Source organism: Pan paniscus, chromosome 4 (genome assembly GCF_029289425.2).
Source record: "Pan paniscus chromosome 4, NHGRI_mPanPan1-v2.0_pri, whole genome shotgun sequence".
Classification (NCBI taxonomy): domain Eukaryota; kingdom Metazoa; phylum Chordata; class Mammalia; order Primates; family Hominidae; genus Pan; species Pan paniscus.
Window position 1 is genome coordinate 7,878,088 of NC_073253.2, and position 19,507 is coordinate 7,897,594.

General features: G+C 40.8%; 1 protein-coding gene across 2 annotated transcripts in view; it reads left to right on the forward strand.

Annotated features, from left to right (window-relative positions):
- Positions 1 to 19,507, forward strand: part of ADCY2 (adenylate cyclase 2) — a 435,519-nt gene that overhangs the window by 230,816 nt on the left and 185,196 nt on the right. For both annotated transcript variants that reach the window (XM_034959722.3, XM_034959723.3), the window contains exon 4: positions 2,529 to 2,678. In XM_034959722.3, coding sequence (XP_034815613.1) covers positions 2,529 to 2,678 — 150 coding nt within the window. The remainder of the gene's footprint in view (positions 1 to 2,528; positions 2,679 to 19,507) is intronic.

Consider the following 19,507-nt stretch of genomic DNA (forward strand, 5'->3'; position numbering starts at 1 on the left):
AGCCCTGTGATGCTAGAAAATGTGTAGAAGTAATACTGAAGACTGCCACATTGCTCTGAAGTGCTGGGCTGCTGCACCCACTTACACACAGACTGTGAGCACATAGGCCTTCCACACAGAGCACGTGTGTTACCTGCATATCACCTGCACACACATCACTCAAGCATGCATTTCACACACAGATTACACACAAGTTATATGCATGTATGCACACCACATGCATATACCACACACAGATCACACACAGAGCAATTCCCAGCAAAGATTTTAATTATCCATACTAATGTGGAGGAGATAAAATATAGATGCATAACTGGACATTATGGGGGTTAGCTCTAAGAATGTGGGTGAGTTTGAGGAACTCTCTGGCCCCAAATCTCTGTGAAATGAGTGAGTTACATGGAACAGCCTTGAAGGCCCCTTCTAATCTGCATCATTCTGGACCCCACTTCTATTGTGCATTTGCATTTATTCAGAGAGAACCTCGTCACATCATTCTTTTAATTTCTAACTCTGTCCTCTTTTTTCTCTGTATCCCAAACATTTATTTTGTAGGACTTGAGGAGGCTAATAATTAATATCACTGTTTTCCTCCTGTGTTCAGAACCCTTTGAGAGATAGACCAAGGCATTGGGTAGACGGAGAACAAAATGTCACCTTATTACACTTACACCTATTTGGAGAGTACAGTTAGGAATAAATGATCTTGCTGATTATCCCCTGAGTTTACCCATCTTTCCCTACAGCCGTCTGTCCCCAAATCAAGGTCTTTCCCAGCACAGGGGCAAGTGGCCCACTAGGTCCACTGCTTGGCTGAGAATGCAGGACATGGAGATGACCACCCACTTCAGGGAGGAAGACCCTGCTTATGGGGGAGGATGGGGTAAGATGCAGAGGGTTCATATCCTTTTCCCAAACCCTCAAGTTAGACCAATTTCTCCTGCTCTCCTTGGGAGGACTGTCCTCCCCCACCGCATAGAGAAGGAGGACAGCTATGATTCTCTGTTCAGTCCTGTCACAAGGAACCTTGAAGATTTAGAAATAAAATTCCCATAATGGGTTCCAGCCACTCCTGCTCACCACGTTGGATGATTAATGTGATAAAGTGGTCTGTGTTATGGGGAGATTCTTAGGGAGGAGCATAGGATATTCGGAACTGATGCCACTGACTTGTTATTAAAGCCACTAGTGACCTGTCTTGGTGGGAATACAAGTCATGTGGAAATGGAGGGTAGGGTGGGTTTTAACCAGATGTGTCTATCCACTCACAGGTAGACCTGTAGGTCTTGCCGTGAACACACAAGAGCTTGCTCTATGTAAATAGTGGGTTACACTAAAAAGACCATTGTCATACACTGTTGATGATAATGTAAATTGAACATTTCCTGAGAGCAATTTTGCAATACATATCAATAACTTAAAAATACTTCTGGCTTTTCAGTAATTTTGTCTGAGGAAATGATCAAATATGAAGCCAAAGCTTTATACATGTGGTTGACCACTATAGCATAATGCAATGCACAGAATATTAATAAGTATTGAACAATATGGACATATCTAAAGGATGATACAGTCACAGAACTGAATATTATCTAAGCATTTAAAATGTTGTTTCTACAGAACTTACATGAGCTAAAAAATATTTTATTAAATGTTAAAGCAAAGCACAAAACTACATTCAGAATGAACTGAAGCTTCTTGGAACAAGATAGAGGTCTTGACAAAGTAAAGTATGCCACCAATTTTGAGAATACAGAGGAAAACGGAGTAGGCAGACAAGGCCGTATGGAAAGCAGAGTGTTCTGCTTGGGCAGGACAATTATAGATTATTTTTAGTTTGTCTTTATATCTTTGTTTTTCTCCCAAATTACATGAACATGAATTGTTTTTATCATGAAAAGAATAATGAGTTATATGTTTTGAAAGACTACCATATTTCTACATAAACAAAAGATAATAGGTGAATGTCACTTATCCAGGCTCAGCAAATACAGTTTTGGTGTGAGGGCAGTTTGTATTAGTCACCTAGTATCACAATAATGCTGCATAACAACCATGAAATCTCAGAGGTACACAATAATAGACTGCAGGTTGACTAGGGCAGCTCTGCTCCATGTGTCTCTCATCCTGGGACTGGTGGGCTACCCGGAAGTGTTCTTTTCCTAATGAGGTGCAAGAGAGTGACCTGAAAAACAAAAGGTCTCCTAATCCTGGGCTGGATTTAGCTCGTGATTATTTCTGTCCACATTGCATTAGCCAAAGCAAAGCAGATCTCATGGCTAAGCCCAAAGTCAAGGGAGGGACTGCAAAGTCATCTACCAAAGGGCATGGATCCAAGAAAAGGGCAGAACTCTTCTGGAGATTGATGTTTTCTGTTAAGCAAATAAAAATATTACTTTGGAAACAGAAGTAAAATTAACTTCCTGCAGTTATCTCTCTGAAGACTGTTGCTAATGTGCACTTTGTTTTGATTGTATTCACAAGTGAGAAACAGTTACCCTATTGAGCAGCTCTTTCTGTCTCTTTAGATCCTGGCCAATGTGATCATTTTCATCTGTGGGAACCTGGCGGGAGCCTACCATAAGCACCTCATGGAACTCGCTCTTCAGCAAACATATCAGGACACCTGTAATTGCATCAAGTCCCGGATCAAGTTGGAATTTGAAAAACGTCAACAGGTAATGGATGTTTCATCTTACATCCACATTACTTTAGTCATTATTAAAATGATGCTGTTACTATTAATGTTGAGTGTCATTCATTCATTCATGAGCTTCAGAAAAATCAGAGAAGAAACCCTGGGCTCTGCACCTGGGGAGTGTCTTAGTCTGCTTAGTGCTGCTATAAAGGAATACCTGAGGTTGGGTAATTTACCAAGAAAAGAGGTTTATTTGTCTCGTGGTTCTACAGGCTGCACAAGAAGCCTGTGCCATGTCTACTTCTCGTGAGTGCCTTTAACTGCCTCCACTCATGGATAATGGGTAATGTGCAGGGATCACTTAGCGAGAGAGGAAGCAAGAGAGAGGCAGGGAAGGAGGGGCAGTGCCAGGCTCTTTTGAACAACCAACTCTCATGGGAACAATAGAGTGAGAAACTCCCTCAAACTCCCTTCCCAGGGAGGGCATTTATGTGTCCATGAGGGATCCACCCCCAAGACACAAACACCTCCCACCAGGCCTCACCTCCAACACTGGGGATCAAATTTCAACATGAGATTTGGAGAGGACAAACATCTAAACTGTAATAGAGAGTTATGATCAAAAGAGCAAAGATTGCATCTTCCCCATGCAGCCTTCAGACCAAGGGACCCAGGATCACCCACAGCCAGATACGCCAACCATCATCAACAAGTGGCTGGGGAAGTCAAATAAGAACAGTTCGTGAAAATGCTCACTTCTGGTTAGTGTTTATGACAAGCATTTGCACCAGCAGAAGTACGAGCCTCCCCCTCATCACCCCCTCCACCGTGCTGTGCCATCACAGCACTTCCTACAGCGCCTGTTGTCCACATAGGATGAAATGTTGGAGTCTTCCTCAGGGAGGTGAGTGAAGAGTCTGGGGAGGAGCCAGGTGTCGTTGTCAGGGGCATCCTAGGTTGATTGTTGTGGGTGACACAAATGCACATCAGGGAAATGTATAGACTGCAAGGAAGCATTACAGAAAACAATGGAGACAATAGGAGATGTGTGGGGACCAAGATATCACCAAGGATGGTGGAAAGCAGGCACAACAGATGTACATGGAGAAGAAGCCATAGAGGGGCCCTGGATTTGCTGTGCTTCACTCCGGGTGATGGCAGATATCCATGTGAACAGCTGTGTGTTCCTGGGTTTGTGTATTTCTCACTGAGAATCCAGTCTGTAAAGCTAATAATTAGCATGGCTGGCTATAAACACTATGCTCCCCCTCCCTGTGGGCCTTCATCACATTACCTAAGCTCTTAGCAGTGTTTGGCATATCATGGATCCTTAATTATTGTTTGTGAAGTTGTATTGAGTTAGTTAACTCTATAAAATTTCATCAAAGTGTATTGTGGTGGGAGCAAAAAGTATATCCTTTAAATTTTGGCACTAGTCCTTTGTCTGTGTGTGGACTGCTGAATGGTAATCATTCTTTTTTGAAAACAGGGATCCAGGATATTAGTTCATTCATTCAACAAATATTTAGTGAACACCAAGGCTGTGGCAGGCGTGGCTCTAGGCACTGGGATATAACTGTAAACACTGCCTTTGCATTGGTATGATTAGCAAATATGGTTTGTTTTTAAAAAATACATTTTGTCTTACCACCTATATAGCAAAGGTATTCAGGAACCGATGTTTTTGTTTGTTTGTTTGTTCTAGATGTGTGTCAAATTCTGAATTCAAAATTAAGAGACATAGATAGTTGTTAACTTGGGACTATTATCCAGTTTATTCTTATGTACCTATTTTCAGTAACGTTTTACATCTGTGTTCTAGAAAATTCCACAGTTTCGACAAGTAGCACTTAGCATTCATGGGTGTTCCTGCTGTAGTGCATGCTACAGGGTTCAAATGTTTTGGGAGAGATGGTTTCCTTTCTCAAGCAGTACAGACTGGAGCAAGTTGGGCCCGACAGACATGTTTAACTTTTTTTTTCATCAGCTCTGTAATCTCCTTCAAAATAGCACTAAAGCTACAGAGAACAGAAATTCCAAGTAGATGGATTACATAACCTAATATTTTTAGGAACAGCTTTGATAAAAGCAGTTTCAGGTCACTGACCTCACCTGCACATCATATTTCTCTGAAGAGACCTGAGCAGCTGAAAGCACATGGCATCCCTTGCCACAGTGAGCTGAGGGTAAGAGGAGCCACATTGACCTTGTGGAGCTCAAGAACTGAACCATCATGGGAGACATTAGAAAGACATGCATCTACTAGTTTCAGAAAAGAAGTCAGTGATTCTTTTAAAAATAAAGAAAGTGAGAAGGGACACTTTAAAGAAATAAGAACTGATATGAAATATGCTTAATAGAATACAACTTCACATCACAAGAGCATTTTGTCACAAGCGTTGGAAGTCCATTTCCAGAGTCTACTCCTAGAATGCAGTACCTTTCTTGTTAGGGCTTTGGAGAATATGTGTCTACGGTGAGATGTGTTTGTACTTTTCTCAGACCAGCATGTAATTAAATTGGAAGAAGAGATTATCTTGGTTTAAAAAAAAAAAAACAAACCATCAGTAAGATATAATCTGATAGATGTAAGGAAACTAGTAAAAATTGGCCAGTGGCAATCTGTGTGACCTTCATAGAAGGGGGAGGCCCCTGAAACACTGAGGCCCAGTAGGGCCACTGATCAAATTCAGGTTTGGGTTCCATGTGTCACTTCCTGCTCGCCCTGCACCACAAACCACCTTTCGCTTCATCCACAGTCACTGTGGCAAACAGTAATGTCCTTCAAAGTTCTTCATTCCGGAAGGATATGTGTTGACCAGCCAGAAAACAGTTTCAGTCATTGTTTAGATAAATAAATAGCATCCAATTTAATGTACACGTTAGCAGCTGCGTCAGAGAGAGCTGGTGCTCCCAGAGGTTGAGAGGCGGCCACCTTGGGAGTTCCTTGGCCTCGTTTCACAGCCCCACTCTCTGCTGTCCTTCCTCCTTGGAGAGGATACAGTGGCGGGTTAGCCCAGGAAGCCATCCCTCTTCACCCAGGATTGGAGGGGGGGCACTGAAACTATTGGGACCTGTCTAACGATTCTGAAATCTTTTCAAAATTGCAAAACTCCATGCTGTCTTTTCTTCAAATTTTGTGATATTTTTCAGATGCAAGTGAGATGAATTTCTAAAGATTAAAGCCCATGCTTGAATAAAGTGGCTATTTGTACTATAAGATTTTGAGGGAAGAAGGAATGAAAAATGTTGCTAGAGATTTTCTCAGAGTTGTGTTCTTGCCCTAAAAGTGTTCTCATTATGAACAATAAAAATCATGACTTTTTACAAGGTAGGGAAAAGAATGCATTGCATTGGAATTGAGGCCGCCTTTAGAAACTGAAGGTATTCATTCACCTGTCTCGAGTTTTGACTTTTGTCTTAAGTTTCATATCCCACAGTAAAATCCGCGGCTGTTTCCTGAGCACCGTGTAGTGTGGCAGATGGCTCTTATCAGACCTGAGAAAACATATTTCAGTGAGTGTTGCTCTCTGGGGTATGTAATAGGCTCTCAGGAATTAATGAGAGCTGGATTCACAGCAAAATAAGAACACTGTTTGCTAACTGCCTAGGCAGTTGAAATAAATGCTGTTTCCGTACGGGTAAAAGCCAGGTTTGCTATTTCATAGAGGGAGAATAAACCCTCTTTAATTTATATATTGTCTTTGTTTTAGAATAATTTAACAAATTTTTATGTGATTTACTTAATCTGAACCATCCTGTGGATCAAATATGACAGAACATTCCTTTTAGTAAAAAATACTAGTCAAGCGAGGCTCAGAGACCCCATGCTATACCTGGATTCTGCAACTCTCTGTGGGGGTTCTGGCTTTCTGGCTGTCGTCTTTCTGGCTGTAGTCTTTCTGGCTGTCCTTGGATGCAAAATTGTTTTCCTCTCTGCAGAATTTAGTGGAACAAGAAAGTGATCCTTGGGTGGTCATGGCTGGGTAGATAATGACAAATTTACCTGTTTTTAATCCTAATGTGATAGCAGGTATTATAATGGCTTTATTGAATGCATTTTATGGCTCATTTGTTTCGCAGGGTGAAGAGTTTTTGAAGTTTTTCTAGATTTGGGCTGCTAAAATTTGGAAAAGCAAACAGAAGCAAGTACTATTTCTTTAAGTTTTTATAATGTCCCGGGTAGTTTATGTAGTACTTTATGTGTACTGTTGTATCAGACTCCTATTGCTGCTGTAACAAATTTCCACAAATTTGATGGCTTAAAACAGAACAGATTTTTTATCTTACAGTTTCAGAGGTTACAAGTCCAAAATCAGTCTCACTGAGCTGAAGTCAAGATATTAGCAGGGCTGTTTTTTTCTGGAGATTTTGAAGGGAGAATTCATTTCCTGGCCTTTTCAAGCTTCCGAAGGCTGCTTGCGTTCTTTGGCTCCTAGATCCTAGCCCCTTTCCACCATATGTAAAGTCATGAGGATAGAATCTTTCAATTGCTTTCTCTCTCTCTCTCCTTGTCTTTTTTTTTTTTTTTTTTTTTTTTTTTTTTTTGAGATGCAGTCTGGCTCTGTCACCCGGCTGGAGTGCAGTGTCATGATCTCGGCTCACTGCAACCTCTGCCCCCTGGGGCTCAACAGATCCTCCCACCTCAGTCTCCCAAGTAGGAGGGACTACAGGTGTCCACCACCACACCTGGCTAACTTTTGTTATTTATTGTATTTTGTATTTGTTTTGCCATGTTGCCCAGGCTGGTCTTGCACTCCTGAGCTCAAGCAATCCACCCACCTTGGCCTCCCAAAGTGCTGGGATTACAGGCATGAGCCACTGAGCCCGGCCTGTCTCTGACTTTTGATTCTGCTGTTGCATCTTCTTCCTTTTCTCTGACTCCAACCCTCCTGCTTTACTCTTATGGCTTCTGTAATTACACTGGACTAACCGGGCTAATCCAAGATAAACTCACCATCTCAAGATCTTTAATTTAATCACATCCACAAAATCCCTGGTTTGCCATGTAACCTAACATAGTCCCAGATTCCAAGGATTAAGATGGAGATACTTTTGTGGGACTGTTAGTCAGCCTACCACTCTCCGTCTTCTTTATTCCTACAGCAACTCTAGGACCTAAGTCGTTTTTCCCATTTAAACCGAATAAAGAAACTGCTCACATTACTTGGCCCAGATCACTCAGTGAGTAAGTGTAACTTCCAGGGCCCTTCTGTCTTTCATGTTGGTTTTGCATGGGTTTTCTGGTCTGATCTCTGGGAATGTTAACTGGAGATTTTCCAGGACATGAAGGACTCTTTGATGGAAGTCCTAAAAAGAGTAGGAACAACTTTGAGCAACTTTAAGCATCCAAAATGGTATCCTGCTAAGAAGGCAGTCAGTAGCTGTTCTTCCATTGAATTCTCATGCACTAACATGAAGCAACAGAAATCAGCTGCCATCTTACTCCCTCCATGACCATGATGAGGCATGGGGAGGGTTTGATGCCAGCCATGCCATCCCCAAAGATCCCTCCAGGGTCAGCTTTCTTCTTCCTGGAGGCAAGAAGATTGAACAGAGGAGTCTGCAGCTTTGTCTGCTTGGACATGTGGTGGTGAGTTATTCAAAACAGTCTTTTACCAACCCCATCTCTGCATGTTCAGTTTACCTTTTGCCAATGAAATGGACCTTACGAGGACTCATCAATGACAAGACTAATTGTTTTACCCAATTGTCTTCACCTGAGTTGTTACATGGACTTGAGGTGAGGCATCTCAACAGTTATGTACCTTTTCATAAAGCCAAGCTGGACATTAATAGTGTGAGAGGAATTCAAGCCAGTGAGACTTTCTCGCTGCAGTTGCTGAAGAATTAAAGCAGCACATTTTAATATAAATGTCATGCCTGAGCTTTGAGGTGCAGGGCTGGGGGATGCGCCCAACAGAGAGAGCCTAACAGGAGAAACACACATCATGCGGCAGGTACAGTTTGGCTCAGATATAAAGGCCTTGCCTGGGTTCTGACATCTCAGACCATTAATTAAACTCTTCCACGCCCCCCGCTTATGTTTTTGAGATCTCCACTTTTCATCTTTTATTAAATCATTAGTTGTGTCATTTTTTTCTTTGGTATCTCCTCCTTGATAAAGAGGCCATAACTTCCATCCATCTTGGTCATCACATTTTTTTCATTCTGTAAATGATTAGTATATACTTTTCTCTTTGGCATCTCTTCCTCAGTGCAGAGGGCATAGCTTAAGCCAGTGTTGGTTATTGCTTTTATCTCAACTCTCATTGGTAAAACATTAAATGATGTGGAAGACTACACATACACTTTACTTGAAAACTGAAAAAAAAATGAAGAGCTGAGATGTTATAAAAGGTTCTCATCACAGTGTTTGCTATTCCAATCCATCGGAATGATCTTTAAGAAATATTTTCACAGTTTGCACCACACTGTATTATACTGGTTACTTAAATTCTCATGAAGCTCAGATGTCATGCCTCATTGAGAAGTTCCAGGACAAGATGTTTCAGGATGCTACAATTTTGCCATGATGTTTATGGATGCTTTTAAATGAGAAACGAAAATTAACTCCAGAAGATTGTTAATAGTCCTTAAATCAAGTCTGCAGTATTTTCTGAGAAGTCCTTTAGTTAGAATGGTTGAGATCACCACATATTTGCGAAGATTGCAATGAAGATTGTGCTATGACTGTGCAATCAACCTCCTTTAAGGAGGAGTCAACAGTTACAGATCCAAGATCCAGGGGGAGGATGAAGGAACTCTCAGGTATCACTGTCCAGTATTGATGCCTAACAAAGAACATCAATGCAGGCCATTATAGGGGTTTACAAAAGCCACATTAGCAACTATTTGTTCATTCTTAAAAAAAAAAAAAAAAAAAGGACATTTTGGCAGGGCGCGGTGGCTCATGCCTGTAATCCCAGCACTTTGGGAGGCCGAGGCGGGCGGATCACCTGAGGTCGGGAGTTTGAGACCAGCCTGGCCAACATGGTAAAACCCTGTCTCTACTAAAAATACAAAAATTAGCTGGGTGTGGTGGTGGGCACCTGGAACCCCAGCTACTCTGCTCGGGAGGCTAAGGCAGGAGAATTGCTTGAACCCGGGAGGCAGAGGTTGCAGTGAGCCAAGATCACAGCACTGCACTCCAGCCTGGGCAACAGAGCGAGACTCCATCTCAAAAAAAGAAAAAAGAAAAAAAATAGACATTTTGCTTTAAAGGAAAAAATAAAAATAAAAAAGAATTATAGTAATTAATTAAGCAGAGATTCTTTTAATGGTTAAATATATGCAGGTGTCTATTTATATCATGGCAGTAGAAAAGCCAAATGATAAAATTAAACCTTCTAGAAGTTTCCTCTGTATAAGAAACTTGAGCAAGACCTCCTGCTCATGTCCACAGTGAAGAAGCAACTCACCTGTCTTGTTGAAGAAACACCTGGAAACAGTTATATTACTCCAGATTATCATAAGCAGATTTTTGTTGATAATAAGAAGCCCCCAAAACCAGAAGTCACGTACTAAGGAGAGGACCTGGTTTTGATGTTTCTGAGAGCCCTAGAATTTTCAGTATTTCCTGGGGACTGCCTATTTTTAATACTCTGTGATATGGTACTTTGATGCTGGTAAGAATGTTTAATAGGCAAAGAATAATCTAGTTAAAAGATTCAAGACAATTTGACATCATTTGATACCAGTAAAATAAACCCAATAAAAAGCAATTCTAAAATGAGCCCTTTTGTTTCATTAAACATTCTTGTGATATTTGTCACATATAGAAACAAAACTCAAGTCTTCTGTGATTGCCATCATATTTTTCTTCCTGCAAATGTAATCACAGAGTAGGCCACTATGCCTTTTAATGGGGGGGGAAAGGCATTTTGAACTTACTTTCATGGGGCTGACTTCAAAATGTTAAAGTTACTGATCATGCATATTTAATAGTATATTACCATGAGCACAGTTGCAGATACATATACCTCCTATGGCACTAGTGATGTGTTTACTGAACCGAGGTATCCATTTATATCTGTAACAAATTGAAGGTTAGGACTCATGAACTTTAGGGTTTTGTTAATTGCATATGTGTTTTCAAATGGTATTATTTTTGGAGATTATACTTTTAGGGTTATCTGAGTGCTGTCAAGATTTTATTTTATCCTAGAACTTCTGTAGAAAAGTCCTTCAATGTACTTACAGATGATGGGCCATTTAATATATGTGTGTTACTGCATGTGAAAATTCCCCCTGAAGACTAACGTTGTCATAAATGTGGACTATATGATGCACTCAGAATGCAATGCAAGAGGCATGTGAGATAATGATACTCACATAAACCCATTCATACCCTTTTCAAATTGCATAGTATTTTTACATATATTCTTCTGTTAAATACAGGATTATATAAGATACAGAAAAGCCCTCTTCTCCTATTTATCAAATTTACAGGTTTTTTTTTTTTTTTTTTTGGCTTGTTAGGTGCTGGCGATTTTCCCAGGTTGGGGAATGCAGAGGTAGCCAAGACTAGAGGTCCCTGTTCTCTTTGTGCTTAAATTCTAATAGCAGGTGATAGACTGTAGCTTATCAAACCCATAATTTCATGAGAAGATATAACAAGATAATGTGACAAAGCATGGTGGCTGGAGAAGACCAAGAGGCCTGTTGGAGGGGCCAGGCAGGGAGGTTTCTCTGGGGATGTGATATCTAGGTTGAAATATGAATTGCTGAAGGTCTCAGACCTAGGAGGGCCTGAGAAAAATGTTCCCAGCAAAAGAAGTGGGGACTACAAAGGTCCTGAGTCAGGAGCCAGGTGGCCTGTTTGAGAAACATAGGGGTCAGTGGGACAGTTGCGGGGAGAGAGGCAGGAGCCAGACTACACGCTGGGCCTTGCAAGGTGGGTCAAGGACTTGGGATGTTATACTGAGTGGGAAGTCAGTGAAGGGTTTTGAGTAAGATAGCAACGTAAACTGATTAACATTCTTAGAGGATCCTTCTGGCTCCTAGTAGAAGATGGGTTGGAGAAGGGATGAGTGTTAGTAGGTGACTCCTTAGAAGCCATGGCATACTATGGCAGCAGTACAGGCTGGATACAGGAATAGCTTGGGTGAGAGTGGACAGATTTAGGACATATTTTAAAATTGATTTAGTATGGGTTACTTTTGGATTAGATGCTGAGTGAAATAAAAATAAAATAATGAAGAGAACTTTCTGGGGTTTGAGCTTGAGCAACTGGATGATGGTTGGTGTGGCATCTAACATTTCAACATCTTGGTCACATTATTTATTGGGAGGTAAGGTACAGTAGAAATCCAGATTTGAGTTTTTAACAGCTAATTTCAAGATGCCAAGCCAGCAGCTGTAAATAAGATCTGGAGTTAAAGATGTGAACTTGAAAGTCATCAGCATATAGTTGCTATTTCAAGCTACAGGACCAGATGAGATGCCCCGAGAGAGTGGGATTAGAAAAGATAAAAAGGGTCCAGGACCAAACCTCAAAGCACACTAACATTTGAGCAGGAATAGAGGAAGATGAAGAAGCCCAAGTCACTGAGAAAAATCAACCAGTTATATAGATGATTTGTTTTTTCCTAATTTAGTCTTGAGTTCCCTCTCATGATAGTGGCTGTAAACTCTAGCCCTGCCCTGACGGGGATCCTGGGGATGTGGCTGTGGGTGTTTCCCATGTGCCTTTCATGGGATCCTTCTTTGACCTCACAGACGGCCTGATACCTTAGTGTCTAGCCTGTGGCCAGGTGTCCCTCTCACGGGAAGCTTGTTTATCCTGGCACATGCCCTTGTGGCTCTCATCTGACCTGTGTCTAGTTTATTCCTACCAAGGCAGCCACTCTCCCAGAGAGCCCTGACCAGGACAGAAGTTAGGATGAGGTAGAAGAGGCAACTCATCAGAACCCATGAAATGACAGAAGCAGTTTATTGTTTACAGATCTGGAGAAGAGAGGGCGCAGCACCATTTGCAGGGCCAGCAAAAAGCAGGGAGCCATCCAGGACACACAGGCTCAACCAGCAGGTGCAGAACGAGAGAGATTGGGAGCTGTGGGCCAAAGCCTTCACTGGGGTTCAGGACATTGTGCAATCAGGTTTCTAATCGGTGGGTTTAGAACAAGCAGGCACATGCCCTATGGCATCATGCTGTGACTGAGAGAAGGTCAGTGTGGGTGGGATACCTGTGCAGTCTATGCAGGGTGTGGGGATTAGTAGGGTGTATCCAGCTGTCCCACAGGGAGGTGGTTACCAGAAGGCAGTGTACAAGGCAGATGTCTTGATTGACCACCTTGAGAAACTGCAAGGAGGTAGGGGGGATGGAAACTGTGTCAAACATGATTAGGCTTTGCCTGAGTAAGACCAATCTAAATTTAAAATTGATGCCAAAGCAACAAAAAATTATAAGAATTCACCACAATAGGGGAAAAGCCAGAGAGAATGGTTCAATAGAAGCCAAGAGAAGAAGGTATAAGTGGGATAGTGGCCAACATAGTCACATGCTGAAGAGTCATAGTGAGAAGAGGGTAAAGGAGTGACCACTGGTCTTGAACAAATGGTGGTCACCAGTGGCCTGGACAATACGTTTAAGTGGAGCAATCATGCTAAAGTGACTGAGGTTAGGTGAAGAGGAGACAGGAGGTGCGGAAGCCATGCAGTGAGTTCCCACAGCTCTTCTGATGTATGTAGCAGAGAAGAGGAGCCAAGAAATGCCGCGGAGTTTGTTTGTTCAAGATTTTCTATGCTCATGGCATAAATCAAAGTTGTATTACACATCTTAATAATGCATCTTTGGTAATACATTTTAAATTGCCTGTTAATTATTTCTAATTTATTATATTACATAGTTTTCCTAATGTGCTGTATTCTGAATCATTGATTCTAAGGAAGGGATGGGTACAAGGGTTGGTTGATTTTTATAGAAAGGCAACAGCTGGGGCCGGGTGTGCTGGCTCAGACCTATAATCCCAGCATTTTGGGAGGCCAAGGCGGGCGGATCACCTGAGGTCAGGAGTTCAAGACCAGCCTGGCCAAAATTGTGAAACCCTATCTCTACTAGAAATACAAAAATTAGCCAGATGTGGTGGTGAGCGCCTGTCATCTCAGCTCCTCGGAAGGCTGAGGCAGGAGAATCGCTTGAGCCCAGGAGGCGGAGGTTGCAGTGAGCCGAAATCACAACACTGCACTACAGCCTGGGTAACAGAGTGAGACGCCACCTCAAAAAAAAAAAAAAAAAAAAAAAGAAGAAGAAGAAGAAGAAGAAGAAAGGCAACTGAGTTTGCTGCATTACATTCATTACAGTTACTAAATAATCACAGCTGTAGTCCATTGTAGCTAATGTTCTAGTAATAGCTACTAAAAAGGTTTTAATCCAAATAGAAACAAAGGAAAAGTTATTTTAAAATAGGCAAATAACCTGGAAAGCATGAAAAGGAATAAAATGTCAACAAGATTTTAGGTAAAATGAAAAGAATACATTAAGACAAAAATTCAAGCCTCTACTAAGTTTAACTATGTTTTAGAAGGTATATTAAAGTAAAAATATAAAATTAAATGTTAAAAATAAACCAACTGATCCTCTAGGCAAAAGAATCAGCACATATCAGTGCATGTCATCTTATAACCATATTCCAGGGAAGAACTGCTATCCAGAGCTTGAGAGTTTCAAGGTTGGGCAGTTTAACTACAAGCACAATCCTCATTATAAATATGGAAAAAGCAAAAAGGCTAGGAGCTTCTCCTCCAGATAAACATCAATCAGCAGCCAGTAGAATTATTAGAGCTGAAATGCAAAAATAAAAAAGCCACAGGTGGCAGCTCCAGCCATCATGGGTTAAACGTGAGAAAGCAGCAACAGATATCCTGAGCCTTTCTCACTGCTGTGCTGTGGACTCGGGCACCTGGTGATTGAGCAGATTCAAGGTGACAGGAGGTTAGCAAATCGTGTTTGGCCTCCAGATGGAATTTTCTTTGTTATCATATATTTTTTTGTGTGTGGTCCTATTTTCTATACCTTTCTGGCTCCTCGTGAGGCAGATTCTCCAGGAAATTAAGACTTTATTTTCTAAACCAGTAGCACAGAATAAAAACAGGAATATTTTATCATTGACTGTAGAATGAGTTCAGAGCCATCTGATAGAATTTGAGGCTCAGCAGCCTGCACCTATGACCTCTGCCCTGAAGAAAATGACCATCCCTTGGACAAGGTTTACTTAGTAGTGTGGACTCTGCCCTTCTAGTGTGTTTCTGTTCCTTCAGGGCAGGAACCAATGATTGGAGGAACAAAAGTGCATTTGAGAGAAAGAAAACACACTCCTGGCATGAGGCATGATGCCAATGATGAAAGAAACAAAACACACTCCCAGCATGAGGCCAATGTGTGTAAGTGCGTTGCAGAAGTCTTAGCACAGACTCTTCCTGTGACTCTGCCAGTCCAGGGATCACTGGAATGCAGCAGCCATTTCAGCAGCCACCAGTGAGTTGGATCCTGGATGAAGTGACTCAGAGATTCATTTCCTAGGGTCATCATCTTCCTAGCCGGCCTGTTTAGGGTCCATTTCTGCCATCCTGAAACTAGACTCTGAAATCTTTGGCGGTGATACGGTTTGGCTCTGTGGCCCCACCCAAATCTCATCTTGTAGCTCCCATAATTCCCATGTGTTGTGGGAGTGTCTAGCTGGGAGATCACTGAATCATGGGGGTGGGTCTTTCCCATGCTGTTCTCATGATAGTGAATAAGTCTTATGAGATCTGATGGTTTTAAAAACAGGAGTTTCCCTCCACTTGCTGCCATCCATGTAAGATGTGATTTGCTTCTCCTTGCTTTCTACCATGATTGTGAGGCTTCCCCAGCCACATGGAACTGGAAGTACATTAAACCTCTTTCTTTTGTGAATTGCCCAGTCTCTGGTATGTGTTTATCAGCAGTGTGAAAATGGACTAATACAGGTGACAATGGCTATTATTTCATTATTTTTCTTTAGAGTATTAGAACCTACTACAGTGCCTGCATGGAGTAAGTGAGAACATATACTCTCCAAACACCAACTGACAAAACACAGAAATATGTTCTGCACTAGCTTGCTCTTTCTCTCTTGCTCTCTCTCTGAGCAACCTTCATAATATGTATTAATCCATACATATAATTAATTAGAGAAATATGGGCCTGGGAGGAAGAACAAAGCATTGTAAATCTCTGCTCTTTATCCTTGCTTGGTGTTTGAAGTTTCAAAATGACCAAGAGTCCACTGCACAGCAGTGAGAAAGGCTCAGGACACCTGTTGCTGCTTTCTCACATTTAACCCAAGGAGATGGCTGGAGCTGCCACCTGTGGCTTTTTTATTTTGTAATAATTAGTTATTATCAGTAGTCCTAAAACCATGTCTTCCAATACTTTGTACTCCTGATCGTTTTTAGCAATCTTTGGACTCCTGAGTTATTCTTACACCCTTTAGCATCTCCATTCGTAAATCTCTCCGTCTATCTTTTCTAAATTGTATGCAGGTTAAATGCAATTTTTGCACACTCCATACCTCATGACTGCTCTGGATGAGCTCAGGTATTATTGCATACACCTTCTTATTCATTATGAGGCTCACTTATATCATCGTTCACAAAAGTAATACTTGGTCATCTTGAAACTTCAAACACCAAGCCAGGATAAACAGCAGAGATTTACAATGCTTCATTCTCCCTCCCAGGCCTGTATTCCTCTAGTTTCTAGTGTGATTTTGGCTGACATATTTCTATGAACTTGAATTATTTTAGCCTTATTGTTATAGAAGTGATTAGTCTCCTTCCAGTAGGGAGTGTAGACATGGAACTTTTTTGTGTTATGAAAGATGCAATTTTTATGTCAAAGATAAAACACAAGCTCAACGTCATCCCAGCCTGTTAAATTAATCCAGATCTGAGGAAGAACAAGCATTTAAACTAGTCTTTATTAAAACACTTGGCTGAGGGATACAGTTGTGACGACAGTTTGCAGGGTAATGAATCTTTAAAACAGTGTTAGATTTTGACATTGATAAGTACAGTACTTAACATAATTATTATTCCAGATTTCCGCTGGTGAATTTTATTAACGAGTCAAGGAAAAAAATGTTTAGAGGAATATTTACGAGTGGCTATTGCAAGGAGTGGGTCAGTAAAAAAAGGCAAATGTCAAACCAGATTGTACCCTTTAAAGAGGCATTTAGATCATGATCAAAATCTGGGCTCAGAAGACATAACACTTTTATATGAGTGGGCCTCTTGAAAAGATATGAGTGGAACTGTGAATGCTTTATTGAAAAACAGAGGAAAATTTTTCCACTATAGAGCAACGTACTTCATCAGCTGACAGAAATGAACATAAAATGTGACAAATTCTATATTAGAAAGAATTGACAGATCTCTCAAAGTTGCTGATGAATAATGGGAAAAATTTAAAATGTCTTTAAATAAAGTTTGCTTTTGATATGTTTTCATGAAAAATGGTAACTGTTTCTCATGTAAATTAGCATTTATGACTACTGTCTTCTGCCTTTGGTAACATTATTTTTTTTTCATTTAATTGGGAAATGAACAATATAAGAGGGAAGCCTAGAGCAGGTCAAATCAAGAATATTATTATGCAGAAAAATAGAAATATACCAATTTCATGGTATTTCATAGGTTTTGTGTCTATGCAATGAGTAGTTTATTTCATATCTTGCTATCTTTCTTTACCCTTGAAACAGAGGATAATGGGCTAGATTGTCTTCTAAGACTAAAGAAATAACAGCTAATATGATTATGCAGCTGTGAATGGATTTGGAAAATTTGCTTTTCTGATGCCTCAAAGAAAGTTTTGTGCTTGCTTGCTGTTCAGCCTTTCATCATTGAGCACTCTTTGAGTAGAGAGATAAGAAATTTGAAAAGCTGATCTTACCCTATCTGTCTTCCTTGTCGCTCTATGCCTTTCAAGGCAGGAGATTATAAGAACTATGAGATCCAGTTCTGATGCTCTGCAATCACAACCCCTCTTTCAAGGATGTGGGTAGGGACCCAGACACTCTATGATACCTGCAGCCCTTTACAGCTGCTGAGGTGGGGCATTCAGCACCTGACAAAGATGTGGATAGTTTTGTAGATTACATGGCAGCCAGACTGTCCATTACATCTGCCCCAAGATTCACAGATTCTACAAATCTCTATCTATATTGATTGTGCTAAAACTAGAGTTGTAAAAATGCAGATCAAAAGCACAGAGATTCCCAAGCACCTCAAACTTAAATAACAAAGATGATCATGGTATAAGATGTGAAGCTGCTTTTTCTCTTATTTATGAGTTATCGTTCTGTGTTTTATTATATTATGATGTCTCCTTTGTCAAGATATATATATATATATATATATATATATATATATATATATCTTTTTTTTTTTTTTTTTTTTTTTTTGAGACGGAGACTCGCTCTGTCGCCCAGGCTGGAGTGCAGTGGCGCGATCTCGGCTCACTGCAAGCTCCGCCTCCCGGGTTCACGCCATTCTCCTGCCTCAGCCTCCCGAGTAGCTGGGACTACAGGCACCCGCTACCACGCCCGGCTAATTTTTTGTATTTTTAGTAGAGACGGGGTTTCACCGTGTTAGCCAGGATGGTCTCGATCTCCTGACCTCGTGATCCGCCCGCCTCGGCCTCCCAAAGTGCTGTGATTACAGGCGTGAGCCACCGCGCCCGTCCTTGATGTCTCCTTTGTCAAGATATATATATATATATATCTTGCAAGATTACCACAAATATATCTTGCAAGATTATCACCAATGATATATGTATATCATTTTGACTTTTATTTTAGATTCAGAGGGTGATAGGTTTGGGGTATGACTGATCCCATTACCCAGGTACTGAGCATAGTACACAACAGTTTTTCAACTCTTGCCCCCTGCTTCTCTCCTCCCTCCTCCCTCTAGTACTCCCAGTGTCTATCATTCCCATCTTTATGTCCATGAGTACCCAATGTTTAGCTCCTACTTATAAGTGAGAACATGCAGTATTTGGTGTTCTGTGTTTTGTGTTAATTTGCTTAGGATTATGGCCTCTAGCTGCATCCATGGTGCTGGAAAGGACATGATTTTATTCTTTTTTATGGCTGCATAGTATCCCATAGTGTATCCGTACCACATTTTCTTTAATCAATCCACCATTGATGGGCATCTAGATAGATTCCATGTCTTTGTGACTATGAATAGTGCTGCAATGAACATATGAGTACATGTGTCTTTTTGGTAGAATGATTTATTTTCTTCTAGATATATACCCAGTAATGGGATTGCCAGGTGGAATGGTAGTTCTGTTTTAAGTTCTTCAGGAAATTTCCACATGGCCTTCCACAGTGGCTGAACTAATTTACATTTCCACCAACAGTATAAACATTCCCTTTCCTCCACAGCCTTACCAGCATGTGTGTTTTTTTGACTGTTTTAATACTAGTTATTCTGACTGGTGTGAAATGGTATGTCATTGTGGTTTCAGTTTGCATTTCTAATGATTAGTCATATTGAGCATTTTTTAAATATGTTTGTTGGTGGCTTGTAAGTCTTCTTTTGAGAAGTATCTGTTTATGTCTTTTTCCCATTTTTAATGGGATTATTTGTTTTTTGTTTGTTAAATTGTTTAAATTTCTTATGGATTCTGGATACTAGACCTTTGTCAGATGCATAGTTTACAAATAATTTCTCCCATTCTGTAGGCTGTGTGTTTACAATGTTATTATTTTCTATTGCTGTACAGAAGCTCTTTAGTTTAATTAGGTCCCACTTGTCAGTTTTTGTTTTTGTTGCAATTGGTTTTGAGGACATAGTCATAAATTATTTCCCAAGCTGATGTCCAGAATGCTGTTTCCA